Genomic DNA, 11839 nt, shown 5'->3' with positions numbered 1-11839 from the left:
GGGGGGTTTTGAAATCCGAAAAAGCGGTTTTCAGATACCAGGGTCCCAGAAGTTAAAAATCTAAAATACGTCTGTTCCGGCCGTGGGTGTAGATCGGAACAAAGGACTGCCGAGTAAGGCCCACCAAGTCGCTATTACAACATGCGATTGGCTCTTTCATAACAACAGTGACAATCCACAGGATAAAGAACAAGAACTAGAGACTCTGATAGCATAAAAGAGAGCGCTTAAGAGTGATAACGTGGTCCCTACGTGGACCGATAAGGCTGGAGGGAGCATGCTAGCACTTAGCAAATCCTTGCCAACCTGCCAGCAGGTAAAAACCGGGGTTACAATTGTCCACACAATCAAGGATGGCTCAAAAACAATTGAAAATACAATCCCTGACCAATGCCCCCACAGATTCGGAGGAGGGAGGGGGGGTGGACATTATGGATCACACGACAGGAAACCGGCAACTGAAACCACTGGAGATTTGGAAATCGGAGAAGCGAAGCTGGTACACGAAATCAGCGAGCTCGAGGAAAAGCTATGGGAACTGGAGACGTCACAATTCTACAGGAGTTATTATAAATAAGAGCGATAAAATCACTTTCAAATAAACGCATTGATGCTAATTATTGAACACTGCACCTCACTGTAATATGTTCTTACTCTGCTGGTTTATACTGTGCTTTGTGTAGACTTGGTTTGAAAATTACAACTAGTGATTCGCTTTGGAAAGTAATTTTATTTCTGCTCTTAAAGAGAAAATAGAAAAAAAAGTAAATGTACTTCGAATCACCGTTTGGATCTGATATGGCCGCACAGTCAAAAAGAAAATGGGTTATCTCCTGCTTTTCAGATACGCCTAGTGTTGATCAAACAACCTACGATTCCTTTCAAACAAACTGTACCAGTAAATACCACAACACAAAAAGCCCCTTGGCCCGTTAGTATTAAAAAACGATAAATAAGTATGCTACTGTATTATTCTTGCATATTATTAAAAAATGTGTACTACACATAATTATTATTTTTGCATGATATATTATTGTTATTAGCTTTTTTTGTTGGTAGTGTAAAAATAAATGCTTGCTTTACAAGCATATTGCACGTAACTATTTTAATTTTTTTGTTTAATTTATGAATAAGACACAATGATCTGATATAGCCTCACAGTCAAAAATAAAATGGGCTATCTCCTAACTATTCAGATACGCCTATTGTTGATCAAACAAACTACGATTCTTTCACACAAACTGTACCAATAAATACCACAACACAAAAAGCCCCTAAGCCAGTTAGGATTAAAAAACGATAAACCAGTATGCTACCGTATTATTGTTGCATATTATTAAAAAATGTGTACTACACATGATTATTATTTTTGCATGATATATTGTTATTAGCTTTTTCTGTGGGTATTCATATTGGAGTGTAAAAATAAATGCTAGTTATAGTTTATACATCTTACCGCCCCATTCGAAGAAATAGTTTATTTTCATAAAAAGTAAATCCATGTTGATTTTTTTGCCACATAGCATGTTTAATTTTTCACTACTTTTTTAAAAATATAAAGGAAAAAAATTGGTAAATTAACATGTCGTGTTTTCAACTGAAATTCTCAATAGCTTATGGTATATTACATAAAGTGAATGATGATATTTCAATAATATGACATATAATTACTGATAATATAACCTGCAGCCTGCATTAAAAATACTTGTCTCACATGTATGTCATAAAAAAAATTGATTCACTAGTGGATTAGTTTATCAGATATAATTAAAGGAATAAACTCTAGGGTTTTTCCGATTTTGACAAAAGCTATTAAATCCAAAAAAAGTTTATTACACGGAGTGCAGTTTTGACAATTTTGTTTGTCACTAAAAATAACTAAATAAATAAAATTCAAGACTGAATAATGGTAATAATAATTATTATAATTATAATATTCAAAACTCTTAAACTCTTAGTCCTTTTGGCTAAACAACAATGGTAATTAAGTAATTTCTGAAATGATAATTCTAAAATTATTTCGACATCGGTCAAGTTAAGGTCATTCCTAATTTTTTGAAGAATATCACATAACTACCACGTTGTAAAAACTGAAAAACTTGTGATATTAAAATGATAATTAAAAAATTATGTCGGCATTGGCTAAGCTAAGGTCATGTCCGATTTTTGTATGATATTAAAATGATAATTAAAAAATGATTTCGACATTGGCCCAGCTAAGGTCATGCCTTACTTTTTGAAGAATATCACATAATTACCACGTTGTAAAAACTAAAAAAATTATGATATTTAAATGATAATTCAAAAATTATTCAGCATTGGCCAAGCTAAGGTCATGCCCGATTTTTGTGTGATATTAAAATGATAATTGAAAAATGATCATTTTTAGTATTTAATATTTGGGTATTTTGAACTAGTAAACAAAGTCAAAACATTCAGTTTTACATATATTATTAGTACATTATTTTCTAGTATTCACTAAAAATAATAGTTTATAATAGATAAATCAAACTATGTATGAATAATTAATTATTTCAAAATAATTATAGAAAATCATTTATGAAGGGGTTTTGTTCAAAAGGTAGGTAATTCGTATGAGAAAAAAAACCGTTTACCTGAAAAAAAAAAATAGTGTTTTTTTAATTCTGATGCGTTATAATTTTAAAAATTTGTTAATAACAATTGTTCAACCAACAAAAATATATTTAATTAAACAAACTTAACCCTTTTCATATAATAACAAGTTACTTAGTCCCCACTACGTTTGCTGCTAGATCAGTATTAAAATCATGCTGAATCAAGTATAAATTATATTATTAACTCACTCGGTATTTATTTTATAAAAACAAGATTGTGAGTTCATAAAAACGTTATAAAAACCCTACGAAAAACGCTCTAAGATACCGATCAGTGTGCACCAAGTCGGATGATAGTTTTCAACGTCTATAGAGATTAGAGCAGAAACAACAGACACTTTGATCGTTAAGTTACAACGTGAAAAAATTAGCGTCAACAATTGTTCCATCGATGCCCTAACTTTGAGGGAATTTACAATTTTCATCAATCTAAAAATAAGACAAAATTAAAAACAATTTTTTTTATATTTGTCCACAACATAAATTGCTTTTTTTTTTTTATAAAAAATTAACCCCCATTCTACGGACTTCTTGTTGTATACCCAGATGCCAGATGGAAAGTTTTTTATTTACACTTTAGTACACTAGTGCCCAGTGTCAAATTGGATATTAAACACTTAGGCTCGAGACATTTTGAGATATATAGGAAAAGGTCAACGAGAACCCGCATTTGGCAACATAACAACACGCCTCGAATTAAATATTTATTTATTTCCAGTGATAGACACCGTATCCTTTAGGAACAATTTATGATTGTAACAATAGCTAATATTTTTATAAAACTCAATTATTAATTGTTTACCATAGTGACATACGTTGAAATTTAATATGAGATATTAATTATGCACTGTTTGTAAAATCATACAATAATACAATTTTTATTCCCAATGTAAATAACACAAGATTATACCGTGAAAAATATTCCTACACATATTATAATGATGAATAAATATTTATATAAATATATTATAATCGTTCACACACAAACATAATAATTAACAATACAGTATATTAAAATTTTATTCTAATTCCCGAGGAATAAATGCTATATGGTTATTGTTTACAAGTAGCAAGTAAGGAACCTTACAAGTAGAACATTTTTCTGAAACTATTTTAGTAGTATTGCAGAAACACATCAGAACGGACTTGTCCTTTGTAGAGTAAAATCGTAAGTACACAAAATTATTTTCTAATGATATTATATTCTTCGAACTATGCAAATGTTTGAATAAAATACATTTATATAATAATTTTTGATATCCTAGTCATATATATTTCTCTACTCACCTGTTGCAGTAACGTCAGTGGTAAACAAATTCTGTGTGTTATAATAATTATAACCGGAACTAATTACAAATAACTAAATCGAACCTACCATGGAATTTATAAATCAAGTGGCTTTAGTTACTGGTGCAGCGTCTGGAATCGGTTATGCTTACACCAAGTACTTACTTCAAAATAATGTTAAGGTATGTATATTTATTCATATATATTATAAAATTAATAAAAATATACTTCTGATGGTAGGGATATAATAAATTTATCACGCCCATAAAATGAGAAATTTATGTTGTTGACAAATATAACCCATAAACTTCTTGAGTGATAATTGATTTTCTTTAGATGAAGTGGTAGAAATAAAATCTGAAAAGTTTACCCATTTCTACTACGGACTTTTTAATATACTATTCAGGCTAAAAACTAACAAAACAATTGATTTTTTTAAAAAAAAGAAGGAAACCCCTTTTTGAAATTATTTTCAAGAAAAAACAATTTGAGCTTAGTCGAATTATCTCATAGTTCATATGAAATATTCTTTAGTAATATTTTTATATGTAAATGGATGGAAACTTGTTCCTTTTGTAGCTTTTTGTATGTGTATTTCTAAGCCTCACTGATAGACTTAAAATTAGACTGAATGTACATTTAGAGTGGTTCCATAACCTAAACGATGCCTTGAAATATTTTAGGCAATTCGATTTTAATTAACAACACAATTTCAACCTTCATAACAAAATCTCTTTTTTTAGGTAGCGCTTTGTGACATAAACATCAAGCAATGCCAATCCGTTTCCAATGAATTTGCACAGATCTTCGGCCACGATAAAGTCTTAGCGTTACATTGTGACGTCACTAACGATGTGATATTTGAAAGTAATAATTATAACTTAGATTGTAATAATTTATTCTACACAGTTTTTAGTTTAAACGCTAATATTTATTGAAAAATAAGGCAAACGCTAAATAACTATTATAAAATATGCGTTTTTTTTTTAAATTAAATTAAATAATAAATTATATTATTAAATTTTACTAAAGTTATTTCTTAAGTCACGAATAACTTTCTTCGTATGTACTGTAAGTACATACTTACTTTACTTATTTGTAAAAAAAAGTTAATATTTTAATCACCACTAATTTTATTTCTACGCAATAGTGAAATTAGTAATATATGACTAATTTGTTGTTTTGCTTACTATTAGATTAAAATAATCATGATTAAAAAATTAACTTTTTGAAATCACTAAAATGACAGATTTTTCAAGTCATCTTTGAACTCGAATAAAAAATATCTAACTCTGTCCATCGTATACCAGCTCTTTGGTGCGAAGCTAAGCATAGGTTATTTCTGTCCACCTAGCTAAAACGACATAAAGGTATGATGTTGTGTATTTATTTTTTAGATGCATTCAAGTCGTGTATAGACCACTTTAAGAGATTGGACATAGTCGTCAACAATGCGGGAATATATAACGAAACGATGGAAAAGTGGGAGTCCACAATTAACGTTAACTATGTAGGTAGCTTGAAAGCCAATGATTTGTTTAACTTATATTTAATATTTGAAAAAATCGTTTCAATCTTAACCTTTATACGGCAGACATTAAATCGTGGGCATGTCTTTTGGTCAGCAAATGTTCTGTCCCTTATCAGCTGATTCTCTAGTCCAATATATCTTATCAGTTATCCGAATTTCCACTTATGCCTATACCATGCCCGCCTCATCTTCCAGAGTAATATAGAGGAGCGCCAAGTGACTGCTTCTTGCAGTGCAGCTACTTTAGAAGAAACACATTTCTGATACGGTTATTGGTAAACAATAATTGTTTTAGAACAGAATGACTATTACCCAGAAGAAAAACAGCTATTAAGATCATAAATTTCGTTACTAAAATTCTGGAAAAATGTATTGTAGTCAGAAATCGTCCTTAATTGAAATTTATCCTTGCCACCGAAACTGATTTCACAAATTTTGGGTAAAGAAATGAAAAGTGTCACCAGAACTGAGAGAAAAATAATACTTATCTTTATACCGTCTACACTGATTAGCCCGTAGGTGTGACAAAAATAATCTCCCATAAGAACATATGTAATTCTTAAAAAGTTTCTCTGCTGGTTGTTTTGTGATATTATCTCAAATCGTGTTCATGATCTGTAATCATGCAGCTTGCCTAAATATATATTTTTATACATTTATTTTTTTTTTCTCTTTATTTGTAGTCAAAATGTAAAGATGGGTCACTTGTCCGTTGTCGAACCAATGTGGTATGCAGGCGATGTAGGAAACGAAACGACTCCTCTATACTATTACTCTTTGCCAGCTGATTCTTTTATCAATATTCTCTTATCAGTCATCCATGAGTTATCGATTTCACCTTATTACTATCCCATCTCCTATCCACTTTCATTGTGTTACGTCATGCGATCAAAGGCGTCACGAAACTTTTATAAACAGACTTCAGAAGGTCCTTCAGAATTTTTTTTTCTTAGGGAGGTGTCGTCAGGGGCACCATGTTGGCGATTAAGTATATGGGCAGGCCGTACGATGGCAACGGAGGAACTGTTGTGCAGACTGCGTCCATAGCTGCTTTTATGGGAAATTTGTTTATATGTCCAATATACAGATCTACAAAACGGGCCATCGTAGAATTCACCAGAGCGATCGGCGTAATATATTATTTTGTTTTGCAAACACATTATTTTATGTTGACATTTGTACGCTTTAAGTGAGTTTTATGTTAAAGGACAAGAAATCATTCGAACATTTAAACGTCAGAATTATGGCGCTGTGTCCGGGATACGTAAGGACGCCAATGATCGAAGGCGACAGGTCCAGTGTGTACTTGATCAAAGAGTACGGTAAAAAAGCAAACGAAATGGTGGCCACGTTACCGGTGCAAATGTATAAACTGTTATGCAATTAGAATTTCGTTTTTATTTAAAAAAATCCGTCAAGTGGATCTTAAGTGTTATTAGCTCCGCGGGGTTTTTAGTTTTGTTTAAAGATAACGAGTCTCTTGAAATCCATTTCCATGTAGTTCACCTTTTCCGCGATCAACTGCTTGGTTTTAGTTTTCAATCATCGAACTTGGGAAATATTATGCATGTGAATTTTAAATATGAAAATATTATGTATACTGACGACATGCTGGCCATTAAAACCATCGGCTAGTATTTTGTGGTCATGGTCATTTTCTTTCATCCTCTGCACCACCCTTAACTACGATCTTCGCACCTTCCTTCCATTGATCACATATTGTCTCGTAAATTCGTATTTTTTGTCAGCTGTCTTTTATCAGCATCTTTAATCATCACGAACTGGACGTACGAAAACAGACAGCAGAGTAACTTCTGTAGAGTCTAACTTCTAAAAAGTTATAGCGTGTCGTAATTTTAAATTAAAAATTTGTTAATGTTTTGGATGTGTTTTCGATTTTTAAAGGAGAGGGTTGAATTGTAGTTAATCTTGAGTTATTCGTTCATACAGTAAAAAACCTCATTGTATCACAGCTGTAGTCGTGGCCAAATGAAGGTGCGGTTGGTGACTTCACGTTATTTTTCTGGCGGCCAATTAGGAGCCGTATTTCTTTTTTACATATTTTAAAAAATTATTTAAAATAGAACTTGTACCTCATTAAATAATTTTCTTACGAAAAAAATTAATTTCAGATTTGAAATCGGGAAATTAAAATTTTTTGAATTGATATGTAATATGATTTTTTGGTATCCGGCTACACGTGCGTCCACAAGGTGGCCACTAAAATGCCGGCATGTTTTAATATGAAATAATTCTAAGGCCACAATTGAATTGATAAAATAATTCTTACCCAAAATGATGTGTCACATGCCATATGTTGGTTTTGGTCACATGCCGGCCAATCAGTGGCCACTCGGTGGACGCAAGTGAGGCCAGATACCAAAAATTCATGTTACATTTCAATTCAACAAGTTTTTTTGCTTGATCTCAAATGTGAAATTATTTTTTTCGTAAGACAATTTTTTTATGAGATACGAGTTCTATTTTTTTATAATTTTTAAATAAAAAAACAATGAATATAATTTATTGTGCTCATAGAGCATCCTGAATGTCTCATTTGATGTTCGGTAAAACTTTACTTTACACCCTGTATATATCGCCAACAGTTGTTGCTCCTTTGTGTCGTATCGCCTCACGTTGGGGGGAATCACCAACCACACATCAATTTGGCCACGACTATAATGCATGCCAGCTAAAAATATATTATGCAGTTATAACTTTGTATTTGATTATAAAATTTACAAAACGTAATTTTTTCAGACCCGAAAGTGTAGCAAAAGGGTTAATCGAAATACTAAAACACGGTGAAACCGGCGACTGTTGGATAGTGGAAAACGATGAAAAACCGCGACCGGCTAACTTACTCGACATACCGTACTGATGAAACTATAGATTGATAATGAATAATCATAGAATTTTTATCGAATTTGAATTTATATAAAACAGTTATTATTAATTTTTCAAGTATAAAACGGAGAGGGTGCACTGGAAAGTATTTTAACAATAAATTATAATATGACTAAAAAATTACTTACTTAGTATTTTTCTTAGCTTTATCAACTTATATTAAGTTTATATAAAACAGATAAACAACTCTATTCGCTTCAAATATGTGTTCATGTTCACGGTTACTTTCATCCTCTCCTCTTTCTTCTCTTTTCCTTTCCATCTTCTCATCATTCTTCTCCTCCTCTCAATTTCCTTGTTCCTTTCTCTCGTTTACCATTTCTGTCCCTACTATTCTCTTCGCCATCGAACTCATGATGTCTCAAGTTCAGGTAAGGCTTAACCTTAATGTAACCAAACCGTACTTGTGTTATACAAATCTAAACTAATCCTACCATAAGCGTGACGCTAATTTTCGACAAACCCCCAACCATGAGACATATCATTCATGTCAATAGATTGATAAGTTTTTAGGTCTTCACCACCACCGGCTAGTGTTCAGGTTTATGGTGATGTTCATTTTTCTCCGCTCCCTCCATTACAATATTCTCACCACCCTTCATCTAAATGTTCTTGCATACCCTTTCTTCACTCTATCTACAAAGTTACTCCCCGTCCCTACATTTGTTGAAAACTAATTTATGTTTTAAATATAGACCCACAATATTTCTTTGACATAATATATTTCATAAAACTATAATAATTTGAGCTGATTAAGTTATTAGTTTATATTTTTCACCAGTGTGTCTTCATTTTGGAGACATAATTGGTGTATAAACCAAAAAAAAAAAATAATAATAGTAATATGGTTTTAGATTTAGGTATGTTATAGGAATTAAAAGGTGTACATTAATAATTCTTAAATATATTTTGTTTAAGTTGAAGATGTACTATTGAAAATGTTTCTTTCAACTTGCAATCTTCGAAGAAGTATATAATAATACTACGGTTAATTAAACTCATAATTTTATGTCGAGTCATATTAAACATAAACTCATAAAAACATTTTTTATTAGCACTATTAGTGAAATGCTTATAAGAGTAGTTTTTTCACTTGAAAGTCACTTTATAATATACAGGGTGACCACGAAAACACATTATTTTTTCAAAAAATTAAAATAATACTAATTTCTCGAACAAATTTTTTTAAAACTTATGTGACATGTTTATGGGTGTATGCCATTTATTTTACGACAATTTTCGAGAAAAAAAACATTTTATTTAACTTGTTATTATGTAAAATTATGATTCACAAGTGTACACCATTTATTTTACGGTCCCCTACTTTGGATGATTTGAAAGTGGCAATTCGTACAGAGGTGGCACTAATCACGAGGGAGACACTAGAACGAGTGAGGAAGAACTTCCTCGAAATAATTGAAAATTGCCTCATGGAATACTCATGAATATCACCTTCCTTCACATTCCTGACCTCATGTTTGCTACTTGAAGAAAATGGCTAACACCTGCAAACATTCTATTACATAATATCAAGTTAAATAATAATTTTTTTTTCTTCGAAAATTGCAGTAAAAAAAATGGCATACATCCACAAACATATTACATAAGTTAAAAAATTGTTTTTTTCAAAAATTTATATTATTTTGCCTTGTTGAAAATGTTAAGTGTTTTCGTGGTCACGCTGTATATTACTCTTATTTTTAATGTAAATTTGAGTTAGATTTGATGTTTTGCGGTCTAATTCTCAGTTCTAAACACTTAAAATTAAACGTTTTTAAACATTAAGTTAGATTTTTATCGACCACATTGTTGTTAGTACAGTTACATTATTAAGTATGATGTATAAGAACATTGCCTTTGAGGAATACTTATATTTTACAATATTTACAAAACAAAAATACATTATCAGTTTATTCATTGTGATTTAATTATGACCATACAACAATAGGTCCTTATCGAATGATTTTAACTAGTCTGGACAACATTATTTTCGGTTTTGTACATCCGGTTTACAATAAGATTCGTTATTGATATAACGATACAAACCATAAGCGAACCTATACCGAATATTCTAAAAGCATCTATGATTCCTAAATTCTTAATCACATAACCTCCAACAAAATTTCCCATCGGAATACCTAAAAGAATACAAAATGTCTGTAAATTAAACCAATATTATTGTACACAAATCAACAAAGCACCAATGTAGATAAATATAAACTTCAACTATTGCAAACCTATGCCCTTCATTGCCATTCCAACCAATCCTTGCATCGTCCCTTCTGCACCAACTGGAGCCAGTTTAGCGGCATACGCGACTCCGGCAGAGTACGGTAGTGCAAAAGTGATTCCATGAAGTATTTCAACGCTCAAAGCAACCACCGGATTTTCAATAATCGAATAAAGAATAAATCTGATTGCATAACCCATAAACGTCAATGAAAACACGTTCATATGACCCACCATTTTTATTATATAACCTTATAAATACAAGATAACATTTATGTTATTCGCAATTTTTATTCCATGCCTAAACAAACAAATTATCACTTACTAGAAACAAAATAGAACGGTATTTCACCTAAAAAACATTGAATAGTCTGAGAAAGCCCTTGAATAGTTTTTATATAGGGTTCATATTCAGGATGATATAAATTGGTTATGTCTTCAAGGTACCTAAATGCGGAAATAAAAAAAATATTTATTGTTAATTAAAATTTTACAAGATGAATAAAAATCGTTCATGGTTATTATTTGTTTTCTTCAAAATTATGTTTTGGAATCTATATATCGATGACACGGTACACAGATATGTACAGGTTGGTCAGTTTATCGTGAACCACACAATTACTCATAGGGTTGATAAGAAATTAATTTTTTTTACTTTTTTTTATACAATATGATTCCAATTTTTCCCATCCTAACTTTAAAACTTATAATATTAAAAATAGTTATCCAAAACTAGTTATCTTGGACTGGTTACCAGTCAAAACTTTTAGTACACTATTCTCAATTTAAAAAAGGTAATGAAATCGTATGCGTTACGTTTTATGTTTGAAAAGTGGCTATCAAAAAATAAGTTAAGAGTACTGTAAAAAAATTCAAATTATGAAAAATTGAGATCATATTTTATAAAAACAATTAATAATTTATAATTTATTCCTATGATATATTGAGTAGTTCTCGATAAAATGCTCACCCTGCATAAGCGCATTTCTTTTTTTTTTTGGTATTAGGTTAAGTACAAAAAAAAAAATACATAAAAGTCCCCATCACAATTATTTTTGCGCGAATATTGGATCACAAAGATTCATGTTGTCGCTGTTAGAGGACTTGCAATTATATATAACACACCCGATGATATAGCGTTATAAATATTATACAAAATGTTTCCTGCAAATGAAAAAAGAAACAAACACCTGTAGGACTATGCTATCGATATGAGATATATATATTTATTTATATATAATAGTGGAAT

General features: G+C 30.9%; 3 protein-coding genes across 3 annotated transcripts; 2 read left to right on the top strand and 1 right to left on the bottom strand.

Moving 5' to 3' along the window:
• Nucleotides 1-3694: 3694 nt before the first annotated feature.
• Nucleotides 3695-5788, top strand: LOC126845319 (15-hydroxyprostaglandin dehydrogenase [NAD(+)]-like). Its single transcript, XM_050583970.1, has 5 exons — nt 3695-3804; nt 3933-4105; nt 4667-4790; nt 5321-5433; nt 5750-5788. Exons 2-5 carry the CDS (start codon nt 4013-4015, stop codon nt 5786-5788), a joined length of 369 nt encoding a protein of 122 aa, XP_050439927.1. The 5' UTR covers nt 3695-3804; nt 3933-4012.
• A 634-nt stretch (nt 5789-6422) lies between these two features.
• LOC126845318 (fat body protein 2-like) lies at nt 6423-8433 on the top strand. Its single transcript, XM_050583969.1, has 3 exons — nt 6423-6584; nt 6662-6819; nt 8215-8433. Exons 1-3 carry the CDS (start codon nt 6429-6431, stop codon nt 8333-8335), a joined length of 435 nt encoding a protein of 144 aa, XP_050439926.1. The 5' UTR covers nt 6423-6428; the 3' UTR covers nt 8336-8433.
• Nucleotides 8434-10263: 1830 nt separating this feature from the next.
• LOC126845317 (major facilitator superfamily domain-containing protein 6-A-like) lies at nt 10264-11045 on the bottom strand (the record flags this gene model as incomplete). Its single annotated transcript, XM_050583968.1, has 3 exons — nt 10264-10499; nt 10599-10841; nt 10916-11045. Coding segments are annotated over 3 exons (546 nt in total), but the record flags the coding sequence as incomplete, so codon positions are not given.
• Nucleotides 11046-11839: the final 794 nt, after the last annotated feature.

The sequence above is a fragment of the Adelges cooleyi genome, unplaced genomic scaffold, assembly GCF_023614345.1.
Source record: "Adelges cooleyi isolate 19-005CV unplaced genomic scaffold, UGA_ACOO_1.1 ACOO_flye_CR_arks_rails_tigmint_CR_PRNA_750, whole genome shotgun sequence".
NCBI lineage: Eukaryota > Metazoa > Arthropoda > Insecta > Hemiptera > Adelgidae > Adelges > Adelges cooleyi.
This window is presented reverse-complemented; position numbering and strand designations above follow the sequence as displayed.